The sequence below is a fragment of the Hemitrygon akajei genome, chromosome 5 (assembly GCF_048418815.1).
Source record: "Hemitrygon akajei chromosome 5, sHemAka1.3, whole genome shotgun sequence".
Lineage (NCBI taxonomy): Eukaryota > Metazoa > Chordata > Chondrichthyes > Myliobatiformes > Dasyatidae > Hemitrygon > Hemitrygon akajei.
Genome location: NC_133128.1, coordinates 173,748,146 through 173,775,266, shown reverse-complemented (window position 1 = coordinate 173,775,266; position 27,121 = coordinate 173,748,146). Strand labels below are relative to the sequence as shown.

At 40.3% G+C, this 27,121-nt stretch overlaps 2 protein-coding genes across 2 annotated transcripts in view; one reads left to right on the top strand and one right to left on the bottom strand.

The window, feature by feature from the left end:
• phgdh (phosphoglycerate dehydrogenase) overlaps nucleotides 1–20,689 on the bottom strand; it is a 36,961-nt gene extending 16,272 nt beyond the window's left edge. Inside the window, exons 1-7 of the mRNA XM_073047250.1 lie at nucleotides 20,516–20,689; nucleotides 18,873–19,024; nucleotides 16,417–16,482; nucleotides 13,914–13,968; nucleotides 13,510–13,608; nucleotides 4,149–4,281; nucleotides 622–770 (exon numbers count right to left, since the gene is read on the bottom strand). Coding sequence (XP_072903351.1) covers nucleotides 622–770; nucleotides 4,149–4,281; nucleotides 13,510–13,608; nucleotides 13,914–13,968; nucleotides 16,417–16,482; nucleotides 18,873–19,024; nucleotides 20,516–20,650 — 789 coding nt within the window. The 5' untranslated portion in view covers nucleotides 20,651–20,689. The remainder of the gene's footprint in view (nucleotides 1–621; nucleotides 771–4,148; nucleotides 4,282–13,509; nucleotides 13,609–13,913; nucleotides 13,969–16,416; nucleotides 16,483–18,872; nucleotides 19,025–20,515) is intronic.
• Nucleotides 8,722–27,121, top strand: part of cfap210 (cilia and flagella associated protein 210) — a 62,655-nt gene continuing 44,255 nt past the window's right edge. The window contains exon 1 of the mRNA XM_073047247.1: nucleotides 8,722–8,830. Within this exon, the coding sequence (XP_072903348.1) occupies nucleotides 8,737–8,830 (94 nt within the window). The 5' untranslated portion in view covers nucleotides 8,722–8,736. The remainder of the gene's footprint in view (nucleotides 8,831–27,121) is intronic.

Sequence of the window (27,121 nt, the reverse complement as noted above, 5' to 3'; positions counted from 1 at the left end):
TCTGTCCATACAGATCTCTCTTTCTCCAATGCATCAGGATACCCACAATTCAGAATTTTGCTCTCCAGAGGCACAAAACATCATTTATCTCCATTCTGACTCCCATGTTTACTAAGTTCCAGACTTTTGCATTTTGATCAAGTTGCACTCCAAGCAACTAATCCTAAATTATCCCTGTTGTTATATCTGTGGCTAAACATCAGGCACTTGTATCCAATGCACCTTTAAATTTAGTTGTGATCAGCAGTTGTCTTGTACTTTCATTGGCAGTTGCACTGGGAGCCCATCCTGCATGAACTAGAGCGCCCAAAATGGGAAAATGAATTAAAAGTGGGCCGCAGGCAAAAAGATTACCCCAGGGTTTTGGCTGTTGAACTATTGATTCATGGCCAAACTGCAAAGTACAGTCTCTCTGCTGTTACATTGAATAAACATCATACGATATGTCACTTCAAGGAAATTCAGTGAAGTGCTGAGAAGCTTTTCAACATGTTGCAATACATCCAATTATAATAGATTTTGTAAGTCTTAACAAAATGCAGAGTACACAGGGATTTAAAAAAGCATTACATATTCACATTTTTATAATGGAAGACAATGCAATGGACAGTTTTCTTATACCTCTACAAATACATCTAATCCAGCACCACCACACTGTCCGGATTCCAATGCTCGAAGCAATGCTTCCTCATCAATAATACCTCCTCGAGCACAGTTAATAACCTTCACTCCTTTTTTACATTTGGCAAATGTTTCATCATTCAGCAATCCTAAATGAAAGTAAAACATACAAGATCATTAGATAATTTTGTTGAGAGTTAGAGAATCCAATGAAACTTCAGGCAAATCTTACATCTTTATGTTTCACTGAGTAAATTTCAGGAAAATGGTGGAAGTTCTCATTAGGCCTTGCAAGCTTAACAGATTAAAGAACACCATAATCAATGCATATTATAAACATATAGCCAAAGCCTTTAACACTGTAAGATATCCCAAGTTGTTTCATACAAGTTTAGAAGTTGCCATGAGTTACTCTATGAGATATTAGAATAGAAAGCAAAAACCTGATCAAAAATTAACAGGCCAAAAGCATCCTGATTGAGGGTGAATAAGCTGATATCAACCACTATAGCAATAGAGGCAATCTACTGTGGGGGCAAGGGTGGGGAAGAGTCCGAGCTTCTTGCTTTGACCTCACAACAGCCTAATATCCTGCTTAATTTATCATTGTGGCTTTCATATGAATGACTTACCAGGAATGAGCTTTCATGAGATGTCTGTGCATATCCAAACTGTATATTATTTCTTCAAAGCATTACAATTATACAATAAATTTAGATATGACTGAAATATATCAGAAAAACAGAATTGTAGCAAAGCCCCTTTCAGATAAGTTGACACCAGAAGCATATATGGAAGATTTTAATAGATTCAAGATATGATTTCAGAACTAGTTAGAAAGCCCAACATTTTACAGCTTCTTTGATTCCATAACAAATTGTGTCTCTATATATTAGGGATTTATCCAGGATCAATTATTAAGGTTTATCATTTACAACCACTAATTGCTAAAAATTGTGCAACTGAAATCTCCCTCAGTCTCTTTCCCTACAAATATGAAGGTTCTAAAATCCCACCTTTTCTCCATTATTTCTTGAACAATTAGAGATACCGATTCTTCTGGTAAAATGATGGCAAGTTTGGATACAGCGCCCTCTTGTGGGTTTACCAAAGGTGTTTTTCCTTTGTTAAATGCGAGCTTTTATTTTATAATCGCAAGATAATGCTGGACTCCAAGAACTTCGGGTACTGCAGGTCTACCCCCATCAGTGAGCTGCTCATTGGTTGCAGTGGCTGGACTGGGTGGTGGTGGAGCTGGCCTGCATGTCAGAGGAGCTGAATTGGGTTTGGAGCAGCTGGCCCGGGTGGACACCATGTTGCTGCCTGCTACTCAAAGGTATCAGAGTTGCCGCATGAAAGAGGGGTGCAGTGTAACCGTGGGTGATTGTCTTGGATGTTTCGCTTGTAATCGCAGGACTCTGTTGGACACTGATAATGTAAGATGCTGCAGGCCTATTTCCCTGTTTGGTGACATGATAGGCAATAGAGAAGCTGAATAGCATTGGTTAAAGAGAGGACTAGGCCTCAAGCTGCAGGCTTGCCTGCTGTGGCAGTCCAGGGGAGGAGACGCTGGAAGCAATGCAGCGTAGTGTCTGTGCTTGGTTGGGGCCGGCCTCTCCCGTCAGTGCTGTCCTCCAGTGTTTGATCAGTGGAATGACAGACTGCATTGCATGTGTTTGCACACTGCTAGGAACTGTACCATCAATTTGCAGGAAATGTTGCTTAGGGTTTTGGGCTATATATGTTTTTTTTGTTTGCTATTTTGAATGTGCTGTGTACGTTTTGCACCTTGGCCTGAGAAGAATGCTGTTTTGTTTGGCTGTATCCATGTACGGTTGAATGATAATTCAACTTGATTTGATTTGATTTTGATTAATCTTAACTTTCTCAAAGTTTGTCTCAATTTACACCAAGCTTTGTGTTCAAGATAAAAAGTATTTGTTATACACATCTTGTTGGTCAACAAGAGTTAACATTTTGATAGCAGTGTCTTGGCCAAAACATTAACCATGTCAACTTCCACCTCAACACGTCTTATCAACTTACTGTAAATTTCCAGAAGATTCTGGTCTGATTTCAATTATCAATACTTTTCAGTTTATTTTCTTTCATTTAGGATTACCTTTAGTGCTTGAAGGATGGTAACATACAGATGCAGAGTCCATAAGACATAGGAGCAAAATTAAGCCATTTAGCCCATCGAGTATGTTCCACCATTCAATCATGGCTGATCCCTTCTTTCCCCCCTCCTGAGCTTGCTGGCCTTCTCCCTATAACCTTTGATGTTGTGTCCAATCAAGAACCTATCAAGCTCTGTCTTAAAGACACCAACGACCTGGCCTCCACAGCTGTCAGTGGTAACAAATTCCACAAGTTCACTACCCTCTGGTTAAAGAAATATCTTTGCATCTCTGCTTAAAATGCACACCCCCCGGTCCTAAGGCTCTGCCTTCTTGTCCTGGACCCTCCATACCATGGGGAACATCCTTTCCACACCTACTGTGTAGGCCTTTCAACATTCAAAAAGTTTCAATAAGATTCCCCCTCATCCTTCTAAAATCTAGTGAGTACAGACCCAGAGCTATCAAGCCCCTGCCCTCAGTCTCCAGGATGTAGTGTGATGGTCAATTGCTGCTTGTTCTTTCTTCCAGCCAATAAAAGCCTATATTTCGCCTCACGTCTCGGAGAGTTATTGATGGTGCATCACTCCCCGTTTAGAAAATAGTCTGCACATTTATTTCTAACTACCAAAGTGCATGATCATGCATTTTCCAAAATTGTATTTCATTTGCCACTTTCTTGCCCATTCTCCAAATCCATCCAAGTCTTTCTGCGGCTTGTTTCCTCAATACTCCCTGCCCCTCCACCAGTCTTCATATTATCTTCAAACTTGGCATCAAAGCCATCTATTCCATCATCAAAATAATTGACATATAGCAAAAAAAGAAACTGTCCCAACACCGACCCCTTTGGAACACCACTAGTCACTGGCAGCGAACCAGAAAAGGATCCTTTTATTCCCACACACTGCCTCCTACCAATCAGCCAATGCTCTATCCATTATAGTAACTTTCCTTTAATAGCATGGCTCTTAACTTGGTAAGCAGCCTCATGTGTGGCACCTTGTCAAATGCCTTCTGAAAGTCTAAATATGCAACATCCACTGCATCCCCTTTATCTATCCTATTTGTAATCTCCTTAAAGAATTCCAACAGGTTCATCAGGCAACATTTTCTCTTAAGGAAACCATGCTGACTTTGTATTATTTTATCTGGTGTCACCAAGTACTCCATAACCTCATCTTTAACAATTGACTCCAACATCTTCCCAACCACTGAGGTCAGGCTAATTGGTCTGTAATCTCCTTTCTACTGCACTCCTCCTTTCTTAAAAAGTCTTTCCTGTTAGAACCTTGCTACATTAAAGAAAATCTGGAGATCCCACAAGTTGTACTGGTGTTAATTGTGTGGCTAACATGCTGAGTTTCCATTACAGTAAGTAGTTCCTTAACAATTATTAATATTTACCTTCAGTAGATGGCATTAAAGGTGTATGGACAGTGATGAAGTCAGATTGAGGCCAAAGATGTTCCAGAGACATGAATTCCACTCCAAATGTACTTGCCACCTCAGCAGGAATTATTGGATCATAGCCTATAGTCTGAAACAATAATATTTCCAGAATATTATTTAGGAAATGCTTTGACTTCTCTTTCCTCTGAAATCTACATTAAAACATCTATGTAACCTCTATATATTACATAAAAGGATGGAAGATCTAGCTTTTAAAACTGCATTTACTTGAAATACAATAGAACTATTTGGATTTACTACATTTAATGGAATAAATGAAATAAAAAAAATAGATATGCTTCAAAATGAAAATTATCAAGTACTAGTGAAAGGTTCAGGAAAGTGACAGAAGTCAAAAGAAAACAGAGTGGCTTTGAAAGAAGAAATCTGCAAGTTTAGTGAGAGGAATCCAAAGTGTTTTGGCTGATGCAGTTGAAGGGAGAATATAAAGATGGGCAGGGTAATGAATGTCAATATCAGAAGGAAAGGTTATTTAACTATGGAAGTATCAGATCTACAATTATTGTCATGAGATGAGAAAAACAAGAATGTAAATAGTTGGTAACAAGCAGGGACTGAAATTGTTAAACTAAAATTAGAGTGATCCATAGGAGTGGGGTGGAAGCATGGGAAATAACTGAGCAGTCATTATCTTTGAGGTAAGATAATGTGTTTTGTTGCTACATATTCATTAGTTCCACGATTACTCCAAATGTGAAATTTGCAATACAACTCAAAATAAACTTCAAACTGTTAAAATACCAATGCTCTGTAATTAACAAGAACGTTTGGAAAAAAACTCCGATTTACAGAAGAACAAAGAAGGCACTGTTTTTAACAGCCTGCTAATCTTCAACTGACTTAGGAATTCAACCATTCTGGATTTTAGAAATGCCGATATTAACTTGGTATTGCTCAGTAGATTAGCATTTAAAAAGTACAGAAATATGGACTGCATGTATATCTTTTATCATGTCAGCATACTCAGTATTTTACAGTCACTGAGCTATCTTTAATGTGTAGTCACTGCTGTAACATTTTAGACACAATTTCTCAGAAGCAGCAATACAATACAGTAATAGCAATTTAGTACTAGCCAGGACATTGAATTTTTATCTAAAATAATATCAACTGAGCCTTGGCTGACACAATCTATGTGTAACTCTCTTCCCTCCCATTTCACAGTGTTCCCTCCCCATTCCTGCTACATCACAACTTAGAGGTAGAATAATTTTGTGGTACAACAATAATATCAGTTCTGTTTTTAGTTCAGTAATTAGGTATATAAAACACACAGTCTGTAGACATAACTTACCAAATTAGACAGTATATCAATACTTTGGAAAATATCAGTCATAACATATTTTACATCATTTAGTCTATTATTTTATGAAAAAGATTAGCCTGCTTGTTTTCATATTTCAATTAACTGCATTGTTCACAATTTGCTGTGCATAACTATTTGTCAATGGTATCACCAGCAGTTGTGTTACTATCTCCTGGGGTACCAATGCCATTTGAAATCTAACTATAGAAAAACTCCAGCTGCAATTTAGAATTGAGTGATTAAATCTGACTCCTCAAAATTCCCTTTGTATAAAATCCAAAGATGAGGAAAAACCCACATTGTGCAGTTAGAAATGCAGCATCTTAGTATCTTTAAAACATAGATGGAGCCCCGATGAAGAGTCTTGGCCTGAAATATCAAGTTTACTCTTTTCCACTGATGCTGCCTGACCTGCTGAGTTCCTCCAGCATTGTGTGTGTGTGTGTAGCAAAAGACTAGTTAGTTTGGCATACAGTATATTTGGTTCTACACCCCAAGTACAGAATAAAACAGCAACAGCAGCTCAGAGGTCCAAGTGAAATATGTAAAACACGAGTTCAGCATCAGCTGAATACAATGTACAGTTCTGGTCATGACACAAATGGAAGGATGGGAAACATGAGGTTGCAGAGGTTTATAAGGATACACTGAGTCATATAAAAAGACAGGTCCTTTAGCTCACCAAACTTATGCCAACTGTCTCTCACCTGTTTAGACTAATCTCATCTTAATTCCATTTTTAAAATTCTCCTCTCATTCTCATCAACTATCCTCAGATTCTTCCACTCCCCTACTGCACATGCTAGGGGAAATGTGCAGTGGCCAATTAACTTACTAATCCACAAATCTTTGAAAACCAGAGCATCCAGAAGAAACCCACATTGTTACAGGGAGTAAAATACTTTTTTTTCCTCAAGTCTCCTCTGGCCCAACTAGTTTATGTGGAATTGGGCTCCAGGAAACAGGAGAGAAAATAAAATTTTGCTCAAGCAGTAGCAAAAGTCTGTAACTTGCAGCTTGAAAGGGGAAAGCCAAAAAGCCTGTCCATATTTAAGAAGTCATGGATGAGCGCTTGTAGAGCCATAAGTGAACCCTTATGTAAGTGAGATTAACTACATGTCAATTTTTGGCTAAATGGACTAGATGGGGTACTGGGCCAAGTACTAAGGATCTCTGCTGATCAACTGGCTGGAATTCACCGATATCTTTAACCTCTTGCTTCAGCAGTCCGAGGTGTCCACCTGCTTCAACCAAGCTTCATTTATACTGGTGTGGTACCTATAAAGACATTGGAAACCTGCCTCAATTACCACCTTCCAGTAAGACTTACATCCACAGTGAAGTTCTTTGAAAGATTGGTGATGAAATATATCAACTCCTGTACCATCACAACAGATCTACAGCAGATACTATTTCAGTGGCTCTTCAATCAACCCTGGTACATCTGGACAGCAAAGATGCATATATCTAGATGCACTTTAACGACTACAGCTTGACATTCAATATTATCATCCCTTCAAAACTAATCAATAAGCTTTAAGATGGTCTCAAAACCTCTCTGTGCAATTGGACCCTTGATTTCCTCACTTGCAGACCCTTCTTAGTTCGGATTGGCAAAAACTTCTCCATCACAATCTCTATCAGCACAGGTGCACCACAAGGCTATGTGCTTAGCCCCCTGCTCTACTTGCTTTATACTTATAACTGTGAGACTAAGCAAAGCTTCAATGCCATATTTAATTTTGCTGACAACATCACTGTTGTTGGCCAAATCAAAAGTGGTGATGCATCAGCATTTAGGAGGGAGATTGAAAATCTGTCTGAGTGGTGCTACAGCAACAAACTCTCGCTCAATGTCAGCAAGACCAAGGAGCTGATTATTTACTTCATGAGGAGAAAACCAGAAGACCATAAGCCAGTCCTCATGAGAGAATCAGAGGTGGAGGGGATCAGCAACTTTAAATTCCTCAGTGTTATCATTTCAGACGATCTGTCCTGGGCCCAGAATGTAAGTGTCACTATGAAGAAAGCATGGGAGCACATCTATTTCCTTGAGCATTTGCAAAGATTTGGCATGACATCTAAAACTTTGACAAACTTCTATAGATTCTGGTGGAGAGTATATTGACTGGTTGCATCACGGCCTGTTATGGAAACACCAATGCCCTTAAATGGAAGATCTCACAAAAAATAATGGATACATCCATCATGGGTAGAGCTCTCCCCACCATTGAGCATATCTACACGGACCATGGTCGCAGGAAAGCAGCATCCTTCATCGAGGACCCCTACCATTAGGCCCATGCTCTCGTTTCACTTCTGCCATCATGAAGGTAATACAGGAACCTCGAGACCCAGATTCAGTACAGTTATTACCCTGAAACCATCAAGCTCTTGAACCGGGGGGATAACTTCACTCACCCCATCACCAAACTGTTCTAACAATCTAGGGACTCACTTTCAAGAACTCTTCATCTCATGTTCTCGAAAATTATTGCTTATTTATTTTTGTATTTGCAGTTTGTTGCCTTTTGCACATTGATTTACTGTCCTGTTAGGTGAGGTCTTTCAATGATTCTATTGCATCTTGGATTAACTGTGTATGCCTGCAAGTAAACAAATGTCGGAGTTGCATATGGTGGATCAACATTTATTACTTCGATATTAAATTTACTTTCAACTTTTGAACTTTGAAATGGGACACCAAGGGTGTAATGATCACCTCCTGTGAGTGTTTCTGATACCAGCTCATGGCTTTCTCACTCAACCTTACTGTGTACTTCATTTCACAGCATAAGTTTGCACTAAATATTCTTTCAGGAATACAGTACTCATTTATAATCAGAAATTTGAAATACTTGGTCTAAATGTTCTGCTCAAACTTGGATAGGCTAAAACAGAGAAGCATGGCGAGCTAACATTGTTTTTCACAAAAAATGCTGATATATATGAACTTGTGAATTTCTCATGCAAAATGTTTTTCAGGTTCAGTTGTGAAAAGGAATGGTTCAAGAGTGTCAACATACACTACTCAAGTCATTTTCTGACAATGTTGCTGAGTTGCCAGCACTTAGCCACACAACTCTAACTTCAGAATCCACCCTTAAAAGGAACATACACTGTGTGAAAAATGGGTGCGGCTGACCTAGGAAAGGGAAGGCAATATCTCTGAAGCCCACAGAGATTTGGAGAGGCTGGTGAAACAGAGGGCGAGTGATGTTCTGTAGTCAAGACTCTCACAGTGATGAACTGTGCCCAGACTCTATTCTGACTCTCCAGTGGTGCAGGAGACTATTTTTGGAGACCTCAGGTAAGAACAAAAATTAAAATTTCCCTCAAGTGTAGAGCCTGAAAAGTTGTTTTAATACAATAGCGAGCAAAGTGTGACAAGAAGCAAATCAGTGCCAATGGCATGTAATGATTTAGCAGCTGGAAGTTGACAGGAAAAGGAACATGATTTTAACCATAAGAAAAATTCAGGCAGATCTGTAACGCTGCTCTTGAAGTCAAATCTCAGTAAGGACTGGTATTAAAGCACAGTCTGCATATATGTACATTGAAACTGTTCACAAGAGAAATGTAGGTAATAGCATAGGACTCTGTGACCCATGGGTGGATAAATTCATATGTGATGAACCCATTCATGTCTTCCTCCACAAGGTCCCCACAGCTAGGTGTGGTGCCTCGTATGCATCATCTTTAATTCTGCTATCCTACAAGAATGAAGGTAGATCTAGACAACCACCCATGGGATATCCATTCAAAGAATAGAAATGCAGTTGAAAGTGCTGTAAAGGCTCAGTAATAAGCATGAAGAATCTGCAGCCTAACCAATGGATTCGTAAAATAGTGTGGAGTAAACTGACCACAACTGAAACAGTAAACTCCAATAGTAACCCAGCATTCAATTATTTGGAAATGCTGATAGTTGAGTAAGTAGCTCACATATTTGTCCAGTGCAAGTGGGGAGTGGAGCCAGAGCAAGGATGAGGCTAGGGTCTTGACTGTGGGTCAGGTGCAGAGCTGGAGCTGAATGGGGTCCACAACACCAGGGATCAGGAATGATGGTAGGTCTGGAGTAGCAGCTGAGACCCGGACACTTGAACATTCACCATCCCTTTCAAGCTCATTGGAAAATGTATTATATTACTATGCAATATGTATAAAAATGAAATAATGTTTGGGTATTAAAAAGAGGAATATCCCCAGAAACTGCACTTGTCCAGTCACAACTAAAGTCCCAAGGGTGCTGGATTATCAAAGTAACCCAATTTAGGGGTGGGGGTAAGGAATGAAGAACAGCATTAGCAGAAGATGATTGTGGAAAAGAGTATAGTCGACGTTTTGAGCCAAGACACTTCAGCAAACAGAAGATGAGGAGTAGATTTAAAAGGTGATGGGAAGGGAGAGAGAAACACAAGGTGATAGGTGAATCCAAGAGGGGGAGGAGTGAAGTAGAGCTGGGAAGTAGATTGGTAAAAGAGATACAGGGCTGGAGAAGAGGGAGTCTAATAGGAGAAGACAAAAGTACATGGGGAGGCAATGGACAGGCAAGAAGATGAGAAAGGGAAAAGGGGATGGGGAATGGTGAAGTGGGGTGCATTATAGGAAGTTCAAGAAATTGATGTTCATGCCATTAGGTTGAAGGATACCCACATGGAATACAAGGTTGTTCCTCCAACCTGAGGGTGGCCTTATCATGACAGTAGAGGAGGCCATGGATTGACATATTGGAATGGGAATGGGAAGAGGAATTAAAATGGGTGGTCAATGGGAGAACCGGTTTCTTCTGGCAGACAGAGCGTAGGTGCTCAACAAAGTGGTCTCCCAATCTATGTTGAGTCTCACCAATATACAGGAGGCCACACCGGGAGCAACTGACACAGTATATGACCCCAACAGATTCAGAGATGAAGCGTCGCCTCACCTACAAGGACTGTTTGGGGCCCTCAATGCTAGTGAAGGAGGAGGTGCAGGAGCAGGTGTAGCACTAGTTCCGCTTGCAAGGATAAGCACCAGGAGGGAGACCAGTGGAGAGGGACAAATGGACAAGGGAGTCACGTAGGGAGCGATCTCTGAGGAAAGCAGGAAGTGGGGACGTGGGGAACATGTGCTTGGTGGTGGGATCCCGTTGGAGATGGCAGAAGTTACAGAGAATTACGTGCTGGATGTGGAGGCTGGTGGGGTGGTAAGTGAGGACAAGAGGTAGCTGTGAGAGTCTGTGAGTTTATAATAGACATCAGTGGATAAGCTGTCTCCAGAGATAGATAGATTGAGAAAGGGAGGGAGGTGTCAAAATTGGACCAGGTAAATATGAGGGCGAGGTGGAAGTTGGAGGCAAAGTTGATGAAGTTGATGAGCTCTGCATGGGTGCAGGAAGCACCACCAATGCAGTCGTCAATGTATCACAGGAAATGTGAGGGGCAGACACCAGTATATGCTTGGAACACAGACTGTTCCATGTAACCAACAAAAAGGCAGACATAGCTGGAAGCCATGTGAGTGCCCATGGCAACACCTTTTGTTTGAAGTGGGAGGAGCCAAAGGAGAAATTATTAAGAGCAAGGACAAGATCTGTTAGATGAAGGAGAGTGGAGGTGGAGGGAACTGATTGGGTCTGGTGTCCAGAAAGTCTCTGTGTCCAGCATATAATTCTCCTCCTTCCTGCCACTTATCCTTGCAAGCAGAACAAGTGCTACACCTGCCCCTACATCTCCTCCCTCACTACCATTCATCAGGGCTCCAAACAGTCCTTCCAAGTGAGGTGACACTTCACCTGTGAGTCTGCTGGGGTCATATACTGCGTCCAGTGCTCCCTGGTGTGGCCTCCTGTATATCAATGAGACCTGACGTAGATTGGGAGACCACTTCACTGCGCACCTAACCTTTATCCACCAGAAAAAGCAGGATTTCCCAGAGGCCACCCATTTTAACATATAGAACATAGAAATTAACAGCACATTACAGGCCCTTCAGCCCACAATGTTGTGCATGTAACCTACCTCTAGAGACTGCCTAGAATTTCTAAAAATCCTATTGTATCCGCTTCCATCACTGCCACTGGCAGTGCATTCCATACACCCACCACTCTATGTGTGAAAAACTTACCTCTGACATCCCCTTAGTACCTATTTCCAAGCACCTTAAAACTATGCCCCCTTGTGTTAGCTATTTCAGCCTTGGGAAAAAGCCTCTGGCTAGCCACATTATCAATGCCCCTCATCATCTTATACACCTCTCATCCTCCGTCGCTCTAAGGAGAAAGGCTAAGTACACTCAACCTATTCTCATAAGGTACATCCTCCAATCCAGGCAACATCCTTGTAAATCTCCTCTGCACTCTCTCATAGTATCCACATCCTTCCTGTAGTGAGGTGACAACAATTTTAATTCCACTTCTTGTTCCCATCCCGATGTGTCAAGCCATGGCCTGCTCTACTGTTGTGATGAGGCCTCATTCAGCTTGAAGGAACAACACCCTGTATTCCGTCTAGAGGCCTCCAACCTGATGGCACAAACATTGATTTCCTCAAACTTCCAGTAATGCCCCCCCAACCTCTCCTTCACCATTCTCCATCCCCTTTTCCCTCTCATCTTATTTCCATGCCTGCCCATAACCTCTCTCTGGTGCTCCTCCCCCCTTTTCTTTCTTCCATGGTTTTCTGTCCTCTCCTATTAGATTACCCCTTCTGCAGCCCCATATCTCTTTTGCTGATCTATTTCCCAGCTCTTTACTTCACCACCTCCCCCCCCCCCCCACCCCGGTTTCACCTATCACTAAGGTTTCTCTCTCCCCTCCCCCCACCTTTTAAATCTACTCATCTTTTTTTTCTCCAGTCTGAAAGACTGAAGGGTCTCGGTCCAAAACCTCAACTGTACTCTTTTCCACAGATGCTGCCTGGCCTGCTGAGTTCCTCCAGCATTTTGTGTGTGTTGCTGGGATTTTCAGCATCTGCAAATTTTCTCTTGTTTGTGAGAAGATGATTGTGTTCTGAATATACAGGACTGCTTTGCCTGACCGGTTAGATATTGGATTGAAACAGAATGAGAGCTCAGCACTGCATCTGATTCTGCTGGAGCCAATCCCATGCCAAAATCTGGTTTCCAAACAAACCCCCCATCAGAAGCATGTGCCAAAAGGTCTTAAGTGAATGCAGTTCTATTCAATTCCATGTTAGACTTGTTTTCAACTGCCAAGCACAATTTCTTTCAACACTGTGGGAAAAGAGAAAAAATCTTAGAAACACTGTATGTGTAGTGGAGATTACAATACAGCTTTTAGTGATAGGAAATTTGAGTAAAATTGGCACGAATACTTTAGTATAGATTATACAGCTTTGCTATTTTAAACTAAAGTAGCTTTACAAGGCCGTTTGCATTCTCAAATCTAGCAAAGAAGAATAATTTGTCAGTAATGCAGAAGGTCTTCCTCTGTGCACAATTATTAAAGGAGGTTTCAGGGGAGGAGTGGGGTGGGTGGAGAGGACAGTGTTTGGTTGATCTCACAGAAACCAACTGTGATGACATTAATTTTCAAATAAAGGGGCATGCAAAATCAAAATATTAAGTACATCCTGGACCAAGACACAATGCTTTAGCTGATTATAAATTGCTTGCATGTTAATAAGGTAAATATTAATTCATTATTGCACTGTTTTCAGCTGGTTAACATCCCTTCCACAGATTTTGTTTGTGTCACTTTTCCTGTCATCACTGAGACATTTCAATAGAAGCTACATAAACACACGTTGTCAAACCTGTTTTGTACGACCTTCCTGCTAATCCAACATCATCCAGTTTGTCAGTTTATACAACAGATTATTAGAAGTTTGTGTTACAGATTTCACATCATTCACTTCTATTTATATTAAAGATTTATTCGGTGAAAATTTACAGCATATTCTTAAAAATGTGTTGTAATAAGTTAGGGTTCTTTATAATTCTTTTGCAACAGTTAAACTTTGATGTCCCAATATACTGTGAAATTACCTTCATTCCGAAGGACTGCATCCTTATTGCTACTTCCTTACCAATTCTTCCAAGTCCCACAATTCCAAGTGTTTTCCCATATAACTCCATGCCCATGAACTACAAAGAAATTGAGATCAAGATAACTCAGTCATGTCAAATTTCAAAGCAAGCTTTAAGACAAGAAATATAAGGATACATCTTGTTTACTTATAGGTCTTCCATTGACTCTTTATTATCAAAATTATTCCACATAGAGACAGTTGAGACTAAAATAGTCAACATATCTTAACAATAAACATTGAAAGTTAGAACTCGTGACAACTAATAACGATAGCTTATTAGTAAAGTTCCCAAATTCCAAAGATCACTTACAATTTCAGCCACTTGTTTGTGCATTTTAACCATTCACAGATCTACCTCACCTTTTTTCTCTCCCAGTTTCCAGCTTTCATGGAAGCAGCTCCTTGAGGAATTTTTCTATAATAGCAAATAAATATTAATTTTAATTTATCAGAGCCAAAAAGCAAATCAAAAAGCTAAAAACATTTTACTAATATGAAACAACTGTCTTCAGTAATATAGCAGCATAACACAACAGAAAAGGAGACAAAGTACTGGAAACACACAGCAGGTTAGATAGCATCTAGGGAAAGTGACCCTTTATCAAGACATCATTTTCTGTTTTTTTTAAATAAGATTTCTAGAATCCCCATTAGAATACCCACATAGAGTATCTCCCAATCCATTCTAACTTTGCTGCTATTATCATTAGATAGAGCAGAAGATAGATGATTATTATTATCAGGTCATCAGCATGCAATACAGTCAGCCCTCCTTATCCGTGAATTCCACATCCGCGAATTCAACCGTGAATCGCGAAAACCCAAAAGTGCTCTTCCAGCACTTGTTGTTCGAGCATGTACGGACTTTTTTTTCCTTGTTATTATTCCCTAAACAATGCAGTATAACAACTAGTTTACATAGCATTTACATTGCATCAGGTATTACAAGTAATCTAGAGATGATTTAAAGTATACGGGAGGATGTGTGTGGGTTATTGTGGATCAGGATCGAAAAAAATTGGAAGTTCTCTTACTAAGTAAGTCAGAACAGGTACATCCGGTATTATTTAGCGTCAGTTAGTCAAACGTTTGCATTAGTATATAGTATATATTTTACCTTTCTATGCATATAAAACACTTAAGAACGTATGTCTCAGCGCCGGGCTCAGGAAGTTCCCGGGTTCAATCTAGTGACAGATCACTATTGAGTGCGCTCTCCACCGTGCCGGGTTGATGTGGAGGATCAAAAACCCAAAACCCCAAAACCCAGTTATTAAACCACTGCATTGCTTAGTAATAATTGTAGCTTTCCCTTGGGGCACAGCCTTTCTCACTTTATCCTTTAAAATTGTTCCGATCGTTGACCAACGTAGCCTAATGTTTTTCCAATGACGTTTCAGCTCATTCTGATCGCTTTATTATTTCCACATTATTTTCAATCGTTATCGTGATTATTTTCGTAAACACAAACACTGCGAATTCAGATCTCTGCCGTTGGGTCCTAATGTCCACTGCACTGAGACAGGTTAAATAAGGTCTTGGGTTCCACTGGGTCCTAAGGTGCACTGCATTGAGACAGGTTGAATAAGGGACTTGAGCATCAGCGAATTTTGGTATCGGCGAGGGGTCCTGGAACCAATCCCTCGCGGATAAGGAGGGCCGACTGTATTAGCTTAGCTTAAGTTGATGTATTGATGGTTGCTGCTGCTTACATGGAAGAAGGGAAAAGAGGGCTTTGGTGTTCTAATGTTTTTCTGTCATTCATGTTTTTGGGGTTTTTTTCCCTCATAGATACCGGATTATAAGCCGCTACTTTTTTCCCAGGCTTTGAACAGCTTTGAACACTGCGGCCTTTACTACGGTGCGGCTAATGCATGTTTTTTTTTCATGCCGCCAAAAACATTTTGCCTCGTAACAGTAGACCAATAAAATTGATGAGTAGTTCACAGAGGTCCAATGAAATTGTACGATAAATCAAGCGCACTTTCACAATTAAATTATTGTAAATCAGTCATTTGTACTCACCCTCATCAACATGGAAAACACTCGAAGAAAAGCATTGTGCTGCCTTTATGGCAGTTATTTAGTTTATAATATTTTCACTTAGTAATTCATTTGTTAGTATTTTCTAGTTAAAGTTAGAAGTGTTTTAAGTATATTTGTTTTCTGTACTACATCCCGGGATGCTATGACGTCACATCCGGTTTCGCCGCGTCTTGTGGGGAAATACCGGTTTGCGATAAACGGAAAGGTGGGGGCGAGCGCATTAGACCCGCGCGATGATGCAGCTTTTAAGTTAAAGGCGATCAATAACTTTTCCTGGTAGGCTGCAGTATATATTTTTTTACCAGTCATTAGGAGATATTGGAATGTTGTTCGTGCACTGTTCAGTAAAAAAGTATACGCAACGTAATTTGTGTGTTACCGATACGTATGTATATTTAAAAGTAGCCGTGTTACAGGCACGGTTCGAAAAAAAGTATTTGCAATATGTATTTGTTTATGTTACCATACGGATTTAATTAAAAGTTAAAAAATCCTCACGTGTAATATCTTTCTGTGTAAATATCTCATATTACAACGTGGGACACCTGCGGCTTAAAATCCGGTGCGGCTTGTACAAGTACAAAATTGATTTTCTTTCTAAAATTAGAGCCTGCGGCTTTTAATCAGGTGCGCTCTGTAGTATGGAATCTACGGTAAGTATTTCAGGTTGTATACAGTATACATTCTCTGATAATAAATGAAACCATTTGAAATTGATTCATGATACAAGACAAATATAAAAATACAATTTTTGTGGACTAACAAGACTATGGCTAATAATCTGCAATACAATAATATACATTGAAAAAAATATTACCTGGCCAAACACATGATCATTCCACAAGTCAATTCAGCAGCACTGATTGTGTTTCCATTTGGTGTGCTTTGGAAAAAAGAAAAGTTACTAAGTTACTAACCTTCTGAGCACTGCAAAACATTGAAAGAAGAAAATTTACTTAGGCTATTTTAGGGTTGATCATTTTTACTCATTTTACATTTGTTTATTTGTTTTGTTTTATACAGGAGAACAAAATCAAATTCTCTGTCAGGAACCATCTGGACAGTTTCATAACTTTTGCCCTTGATAATTCAATGCAGTAAATTCAATTCTATTTTTTATACATCTGGTTCACAATTTATAGCTTAAATAAAACATTTTAAGCTACTTTATCACTTCAGCAACAAGCATGCATTTGACAGGAAATTCACCGAGATTCAAAGATTCAAAGATTTTCAGCACTTACATGAATTCAGGGGCAGCACTGTAGCATAGTGGTTAGCACAAAGCTTTACAGTACAAGCAACATAGGTTCAATTCCCGCTGCTGTCTGAAAGGAGATTGTACGTTCTTCCTGTGACTGCATGGGTTTCCTCTGGGTACTTTGGTTTCCTCCCACGATCCAAAGATGTACCAGTTGGTAGTTTAATTAGTCGCTGTAAATTGTCCCATAATTAGGCTAGGATTAAATTGGGAGATTGCTGGGCAGTATGGCTCAAAGGGCCGGAACGGCCTACTCCAAACTCTATCTCAATAAATATATACATTTTTGGGAAGAAGTTTTGCTAATATGGTTTCCTAATGTCTTCAATAAATGTTTGCAGAGCAGATGCATTAGCAGCTTAGCAATGGTTTATTATGCTTCTGCATTATTGAGTCAGAGTCATAAACCACAAAAAAGGATTTTCAGTCCACCACATTGCACCAACTGTCAAGTGCCCTCTGAAATAAATTGTATTATTCCTCTTATATCTTTGTTACCTTCCCCTGTATGGTTAGGCATAGCTCAAATACCATATAAATTTGCTGATGATACAATCATTGTTGGTAAAATCTCAGTTGGAGACAAGAGGGTGTACAGGAGCAAGATATATCAACTAGTGAACTGGTGTCACAGCAACAACCTTGCACTCAACATAAAACGAAAGAGCTGATTGTGGACTTAAGGAAGGGTAAGATGAAGGAACACATATCAATCCTCACAAAGGAATCAGAAGTGGAGAGAGTGAGCAGTTTCAAGTTCCTGAGTGTCAAGATTTCTGAGGACCTCACCTGGTCTCAATATATCGATGCAGCTACAAAGAAGGCAAGACAGCAATTATATTTCATTAGGAAATTGAAGAGATTTGGTATGTCAACAAATACACTCAAAAACTTCTATAGATATACCATGGAGAGGCTGCATTACTATCTAGTATGGGAGGGCTACTGCACAGGACTGAAGAAGCTGCAGAGGGTTGTAAATTTAGTCAGCTCCATCTTGGGTATTAGCCTACAAAGTACCCAGAACATCTTCAAGGGTTAGTGTCTCAGAAAGGCAGCGTCCATTATTAAGGACCACCAGCACCCAGGGCATGCCCTTTTCTCACTGTTACCATCAGGTAGGAGGTACAGAAGCCTGAAGGCACACGCTCAGCTATTCAGGAAAAGTTTCTTCTCCTCTGCCATCTAATTTCTAAATGGACATTGAGCCCATGAAAACTACCTCACTTTGTTTTATATTATTTATGTTTTTGCATGATTTTTAATCTATTCAATATACACATATTGTGATTTATTTACATTATTTTCTTCCTTCAATATTATATATTGTATTGAACTGCTGCTGCTAAGTTAAGAAATTTCACGACACACGCTGGTGAAAATAAACCTGATTCTGATTAATATTATCACATTCTGGAGGTAATTTTCAGTGGCTAATTAATTTACCAATCTACACGTATTTGGAATCTGGGAGGAAACTGGAGTACCGGGAGGAAACCCGAGTACCTGGCAGAAACTCAGGGGGGTCACAAGGAGAATGTGGAAACTCTGCACAAACAGCACCCAAAAGACACAAGATTCTGCAGATCCTGGAAATTCAAAGTAACAGATATAAAATGCTGGAGCAATTCAGTAGGTCAGGTAGCACCTATAGAAAGAAATAAAGAATCGACATTTCAGGTCCAGCATTTTGCATGTGTTACCCCCCAATAATAGAACTGTTTGACAGATAGTTAACCATTTCAGCTCTGGTACAAGTACAATAAATAACAAAAATTTTCAGGTTATATATTGTATACATTCTCTGATATTAAATGGACCTATTGAACCATCGAACTTCAAATACTTCTGATGTCTTAATATTGTTAAAGAAAAATCAATCATACTTTAATGTTAAAAAATAAATCCTCTTTTGCATCCATTGCAATAAAGTTGACTCATTTCAGGCAGATAACTCGCAAATCAGTAATTTGCTGTCTATTTGAGTATGTAAGTAATTAAATTGCACATACTTCATTACAATAATTCCATTCCTTGTTGAAGCATCTATGTCCACATTATCCACTCCTGTTCCAGCTCTACCAATTATCTTCAGGTTCTTTGCAGCATTTATCACATCAGCTGTAACCTTTGTTCCAGAACGGATTATAAGTCCATTGTAGTCCTATTAATAATAAACCATTAGTATTCTTTGATATTACATTTCACTCACAAAGTCTGCTGAATAGTGAGATATATATAATTTTAAAACAACACATTTTAGATATGCTGCATTAAGAATTTTGTCTTCAATGAAAATTTAATTAAGTTGTCCCTGAACATTTATCACATATTCAAACGACTGTAAAATGTTTGGACTGTAGAGTTGCAGAACACACAAGAAGCTGGTAGATGATCCAAAAATCAAATAAATGAATTTGGAATGAGAAAAAAAAGGGAAAAGAAAAAAATAAATAGGTGAAAATATGAGGTGAGGCCAGGTAATATTGTAGTATGGTAGACTATTTTTTTCAACTATGCTCACTGAGAGACTGGGAGGAGATGTACTTCACAGGGGAGGAGTAAAATAATTGTCCTTCACAATAGCCGCCAGAAAAATAGTGCCAACACTATATACCAATCCATCACTCCGAGGAACAGACCAAGAATTGAGAAAATAACAATAAAATAAAGGTAAAGAAACTAACGAGGGAAAGGCCCTGTACATTATTAACACTGATCGTTCATTATAGAGTACATTATATGGAATTGGCTTCATTCCATTTTCTCAGGTTCGTATTTCAGAAAAGCCCATAGAAAACCTACAAGTACGGAACTTTTGAAAATGAGTTTCTGATGTTCAATCTGCTTGTAATTACATGTCTGAAAAAGAGGGTAAAAGCGCTGTTTCTTTCACTTTGATTTGCACCATACTAACAGAAAATTGCTTTCAAGAAATCAGGCAGTACCAAAATTAGAGCAATTATACCAGAAGAGTTTCAAAATCTCAACTCTAATATCGGAGCTTTAGATGAAGCCATTTCGGAACTACCGAAAGCAATGTTTAGTGAACATCAAAAACACTGTAGATGCTGGAAATCTAATTCAAAACCAGAAATGTTGGAGATACAATGTTTTATGAGGTTTCAATCAAGTATTATGCGCACAACGAACGTTCAAAACCAAAGTAATTTTTAAACCGCATTTGGTTTGAACGTGTACATTTAAAAGTATTTCCACATTAGCATTACTGTATTCCTAGCTCTAAAACAGTCCGCGGCTGCTGAACGCTTTGCGCTCAGAAAACTCTCGGCACTGTTGCATCAGCAAAGATCTTCGTTAAGTGAACCATAGCGCGCCGTCAGGAACAGTCACAATGGGACGGGAAGGGAATGATTCCCTCGTCAACAAATATATCTCAAATGACGATTTATATGCAGCTTCTCTAGTGGTTTGCCATTTATTCACCTCTACTCGCGTTTCGGTCATTTACTTACACAGGGAAATAAATGAATGGTTCCAAAGGAACATCAAAAGCGAAGTGTGTCCACCCTCCCTCCTCAGAACTTGCGCCAAAGTTATCACCACCATGCTAATGCCGAGAATCCCACTACCTGAGCGCCGCAAGTCCACCGCACATTATCTTACTGCGAGAGTTTAGTTCCTTGATTCATACCTTTATTTCAACAAGCAGTTCATCCTCGGTCATATTTTTCTTCTCCACCACGTTGATTCCACTCTCCTCTAGGATTTTCTTACAACTGGCATCTACGCTGTCACTGATCAGGAGACTATGAACCGAAAAAGCCATCTTTCCTTCCAACTTCGGGAGTGAAAGTGTTCACGTGGCCTCCAACTCCGACTTTTCAAAGCTGCCTAACCCCGCCCTTCGACAATTAATGAAGCATATTCTTTAAAAAAAAATCCGAACTACTGCATGCCAGTCAGAAATTCAAAAGCAAACGTGTTGATTTCAAAGTTGTCAAACCTAATATTGTGATTTTAAACGCAATGTCGAGTCAGAGTAATTGAACACAGATACAAGCCTCTCGGCCCGAAGAATCCATGCGAGTCACAGAACCTGCCAAACTAGTCCTAATTTCTTGCGCTCAGCCTCACTCTAGAATGCACCTAATCACCTAATCCAGTTCTTCTTGAACGATACTATTCTACTCACCTCAACCACTTCTGGTAGCTCAGTCCATTCATTCACCACCCTCTGCGTGAATATGCCTTTTAAATCTTCCCACCCCACCCCGCCACCACTCACCCTGAAGCTATACCTCCAGGCTTTGAACTCCCCCAACAGGGGAAAAGACTGTTATTTTCCACCTTATCTATGCCTCTCATGATTTTAAACCTTTGTATAAGGTCACCTTCCATTCATCCACGTTGCAAGGAATAAACCTTTTCCTATAATTCAGGTCCTCTAGTCCTAGCAATATCCTTGTATGTCTTCTGCACTCTTTCCAGCTTAACTACATCTTTCCTATAACCAGCTAAGGAAAACTATACACAATACTTCTAGTGCAACCTCACCAACAACTTATACAAGTGCAAAATAATGTCTGAACTTCTATACTCAATGTCCCAACTGCATAAGGCCGGCATGCTAAGCACCTATTTCACTACTCTATCTACCTGTGAGATTGCTTTCAAGAACTGTGTGATTGTATTCTTAAGCCCCTCTCTTCAATTACACTCCCTAGTGCTCTACCATTTATAGTATAAGTTCTTTGTTGGTTTGACTTTCCAAAATGCATCACCTCACCTATCTGTGGTACACTTACTTGACACTCCTTAGCTCACTTTCCTAACTGAACAAGATCCCATTTGTAATCTATGATAACCTTCTACGCTACCAACCACACCTCCTAATTTTGTGTCAGTTGAAAACCTACTGATCAAGCATTGTCCATTCTCATCAACATCATCTATACAAATAACAATTAATAAAGCTCCCTTGGAACACACCACTATTTACCAGTCTCCATTCCAAAAAAACAACCTTCAACCACCACCCTCTGCTTCGTACTGCCAGGCCAGTTTTGAATTAACTTAACTAGTTCTCCTTGGATTCATGGGACCGAACTTTTCAGATCAGCTTATCGTGTGAGACCCTGATGAAATCCAAACAGACAACATCCATTGCTCATTGCTCATCTACCCATTAGGTGGCTGATGCACCATCAATAACTCTTGGAGATAGGAAGTGAACGATAGGCTTTTATTAGCAGCAAAAAGGAAGCACGACTGAGGGAGGAGCAGTGCCCCAATTGCCTTTATACAGGGGTCTGTGAGAGGAGCCACAGGAGCAGTCAGCAGAGGGGCGTGTCCAGACAGGTATACATAGTTTACCACAGTGGCCTTTTCAAAAACCTCTAAAGGTTTGTCAGGCAAGACATTCCACACACAAAGCCATGCTGACTCCTAATAAATCTCTTTATCCAAATGCTGACAGATCCTGTCTCTTAAAATCCCCTCCCTACTACAGATGTCAAGCTGACCACCCTGTAGTTCTTTGGCTTGTCCTTGCTAACCTTTTTAAACAACAGAACATAAGCCATTGTCCAGTTTTCAGGAACTTCAAAAGTGGCAAATAATGAAGCAAATATCTTCATGAGGGCAATTTCCTGTCAAACCTCTCCCAAAGTCTGAGGATGCACTCAATCAAGCCCTGAGGATACTTCTGTCTTAGTATGCTGTAAGGCTGCAAATACCCCTCCCTGGCTATATGAATGTCCTCCAAAACAACTTTACTTGTTTCCCTTATTCTTAAGCAACCCTAATTTTTTCCTCAGTAAACACTGATCCCTCCCATATTTTGTGGCTTAAGGCAGAAGCAGCACTGCTGATCTCTAAGGGGACCTTAAAAGGGATCAGCAGTGGAAATGGAAAGCAGCTTCAAATTCCTGGGCATCAACATCTCAGACAATCTATCCTGGGCCAGATATATTGATGCAACTATGAAGAAGGCACATCAGCTACTCAACTGTGGGAGGAATTTGAGGAGATTTTACATCACTGAAGACCCTTGCAAACTTTTCCAAACATGCAGTGGAAAGACTGAGTGGACAGGCTTATCGGGCCAGAAGGCCTGCAATGATATTCATCTCTAAAAAGAAATAGCTCCATCATGGGCACAACCCTTCCCACTATCAACAATATCTTCAAAAGGTGGTGCTTCAAGAAGGTATCATCCATTATTAAGGACTCTCACCATCAGATCTTCTCATTATTACCACCAAGGAAGAGGTGCAGGTGCTTGAAGACCCACAAGTAATGTTTTAGGAAGAGCTTCTTCTCCGTCATTAGATTTCTAAATGCACACTACTTCACTATTCCTCTTTTGCACTATTTATTTGTTGTTTGTAACTTAGTATTTTTTATGTTGCATTGTACTATTGCCACAAAGCAACAGATTTCATGACAGTTCCATGATATAAATCTGATTTTGATTCTTCTGACCTACTCTCTCCCTCATCACCCTTTTAGGCTTAATTGAACCTTTTGGGATTTTCCTTAACCCTACCTGCCAAATTCAACTCATATCCTCTCTGTACCCTCTGGATTTCTCTTTTGAGAATGTTCCTAGTCTTTTTTTCAAAAAGAGTCATCAAGAGATTCACATGATCCCAGCCTCCTAAACCTTTTTTTTTATGCTTCCCCTTTTTTTCTTGACTGGAGCCTCAATATCTCTTGTCAGCTAAGGTTCTCTCAACATGTCATGTTTACCATTCACCCTAACAGGAACATGCTGCTCCTGTTCACTTGCTATCACACTCTTAAAAACCTTGTTGTCACTCATTCCTTCCAAACAGAATCACCCAATTGACCTCTGCTAGATCCTGTCTAATGCACCCCACTCCCCCCAGATTAGCCTTGCTCCAGTTTAGGACTGTCCTATCCTTTCACATCACTATCATAAAACTAATTTAACTCTGGTCACTAGTGCTCCCTGACTGCCATTTCAATTTCTTGGTCTGCCTCATTCTCTAAAAGGTCCAGTGTTGCACCTTCCCAGGTTAGGCCCTCAATATATTGATTCAGGAAACTTTAAGACCCTTAACCCTCTGGGTGGTCCAGGCAATACCGAGGAAATTAAAATCTTCATCACTACAATTCTATTATTCTTACAACTATGAGCAGTATTTCTACAGCCCTACTCTTCAAGTTCCCATCGACTATTGGAAGGGGTCATTTATACAGACCACAAGAGTGATCTTCCACTTGTTGTTCTACTCACATGGTCTCACTGGATGATCCCCTAAGAACGTCATCACTATACTACTGTTACATCCTCCCTTATCAGAAAGGCTACTCCCCCTACTTGTTTACCTGCACCTCTGTCACACATGTAGCATCTCTATCTTAGAATATTGGGCTACCAGTCCAGTCTTTCTTTCAGGACTATGTTATGGCTATAACATTCTAGTCCTTGGAACCATTCCATGCTGAGTGTATCTGCCTTACCTATTGAACCTTTAACATTGAAATGAATGCAGTCTTTTTCCTGCCTTTACTGGGTCCCTGGCGATACTCATAACTAGACTTGCTCTCTCAGGCTGTAGCTTTGTTCCATGGATTACTCCAGCTCAGAAACCCAAAACCCTTCCTAGTCTAGTCTTAATCCCTCCCATTTGGCACTAGCAAGTTTCCTTGCAAAGGATATTTGTCCTCATTATACGAAAATTCCAGAATAAATTTTTAAGACTGTAGACCATAAAACAGAGGAGCAGAATTAGTCCACTCAGCCCATCGAGTCTGCTCTATGATTTGATTATAGCTGATTTACTTACTTTAGAACAAGAACATTACAAGCCACCAGAAAAGGCCAAGTTCACTCAACCTATTCTCATAAGGCACACTCTCCAATCCAAGCAACATCATTGTAAATCTCCTCTGCACTCTGTCTATAGTATCCACATCCTTCCTGTAGTGAGGTGACCAGAAATGAACACAGTACTTTAAGTGGAGTCTAACTAAGGTCTTATATAGCTGTAACATTACATTGTGGTTCTTGAACTCAATTCCATAGTTGAAGGCCAAAACACCATAAGCCTTCTTAACAACACTGCAAACCTGCATAGCAGTTTTGAGTATCCAATGGACACAGACCCAAGACCTCTCTGATCCTCCACATGGCCAAGTCTTACCATTAATACTATATTGCCTTCAAATTTGACCTACCAAAATGAACCACTTCACACTTATCTGAGTTGAACTCCATCTGCCACTTCTCAGCCCAGTTTTGCATCATATCAATGTCCTGCTGTAACCTCTGACAGCCCTCCATACTATCCATAACACCCCCAACTTTTGTGTCATCAGAAAACTTGCTAGCCCATTCTTCTACTTCCTCATCCAAATCATTTATAATTTAAAAAAATCACAAAGAAGAGGGGTCCCAGAATAGATCCTGTGGAAAACCACTGGTCACCGACCTCCATGCAGAATATGAACCATCTACAACCACCCTTTGCCTTCTGTGGGCAAGCCAATTCTGGATCCACAAAGCAAGGTCCCCTTGGATACCATGCATCCTTACCTTCTGAATGAGCCTTGCATGGGGTACCTTATCAAATGACTTGCTGAAATCCATATTACACTACATCCACTACTCTACCTTCATTAATGTGTTTTGTTACATCCTCAAAGTAGTCAATCAAGCTTATAAGGCACAACCAGCCCTTGACAATTCCTAATCAGATTATATCTCTCCAAATACTCATAAATAGAATATAGAATAGTACAGCACAGAACAGGCCTTTCGGCCCACAATGTTGTGCAGACCCTTAAACCCTACCTCCCATATATCCCCCCACCTTAAATTCCTCCATATACCTGTCGCATAGTCTCTTAAATTTCACTAGTGTATCTGCCTCCACCACAGACTCAGACAGTGCATTCCACACACCAACCACACTCTGAGTAAAAAACCTTCCTCTAACATCCGTCTTAAACTTCCCACCCTTTACCTTAAAGCCATGTCCACTTGTATTGAGCAGTGGTGCCCTGGGGAAGAGGCGCTGGCAGTCCACTCTATTTATTCCTCTTAATATCTTGTATACCTCTATCATGTCTCCTCTCATCCTCCTTCTCTCCAAAGAGTAAAGCCCTAGCTCCCTTAATCTCTGATCATAATCCATACTCTCTGAACCAGGCAGCACCCTGGTAAATCTCCTCTGTACCCTTTCCAAAGCTTCCACATCCTTCCTATAGTGAGGCGACCACAACTGGACACAGTACTCCAAGTGTGGCCTAACTAGAGTTTTATAGAGCTGCATCATTACCTCGTGTCTCTTAAACTCTATCCTTTGACTTATGAAAGCCAACACCCCATAAGCTTTCTTAACTACCCTATCTACCCGTGAGGCAACTTTCGGGGATCTGTGGACATGTACCCCCAGATCCCTCTGCTCCTCCACACTACCAAGCATCCTGCCATTTACTTTGTGCTCCGCCTTGGAGTTTGTCCTTCCATAGTGTACCAACCCACACTTCTCCAGGTTGAATTCCATCTCTCACTTCTCAGCCCACTCCTGCATCCTATCAATGTCTTTCTGCAATCTTCAACAATCCTCTACACTATCCACAATACCACCAGCCTTTGTGTCATCTGCAAATTTGCCAGGCCACCCTTCTACCCCCGCATCCAGGTCGTTAATAAAAATCACGAAACGTAGGGGTCCCAGAACTGATCCTTGTGGGACACCACTAGTCACAACCCTCCAATCTGAATGTACTCCCTCCACCACAACCCTCTGCTTTCTGCAGGCAAGCCAATTCTGAATCCACCTGGCCGAACTTCCCTGGATCCCATGCCTTCTGACTTTCTGAATAAGCCTACCGTGTGGAACTTTATCAAATGCCTTACTAAAATCCATGTAGATCACATCCACTGCACTACCCTCATCTATATGCCTAGTCACCTCATCAAAGAACTCTATCAGGCTTGTTAGACATGATCTGCCCTTCACAAAGCCATGCTGACTGTCCCTGATCAGACCATGATTCTCTAAATGCCCAAAGATCCTATCTCTAAGAATCTTTTCCAACAGCTTTACCACCACAGACATAAGGCTCACTGGTCTATAATTACCCAAACTATCCCTACTACCTTTTTTTGAACAAGGGGACAACGTTCGCCTCCCTCCAATCCACTGGTACCATTCCTGTTGACAACGAGGACATAAATATCCTAGTCAGAAGCTCAGCAATCTCTTCCCTCATCTCGTGGAGCAGCCTGGGGAATATTCCATCAGGCCCCGAGGACTTATCC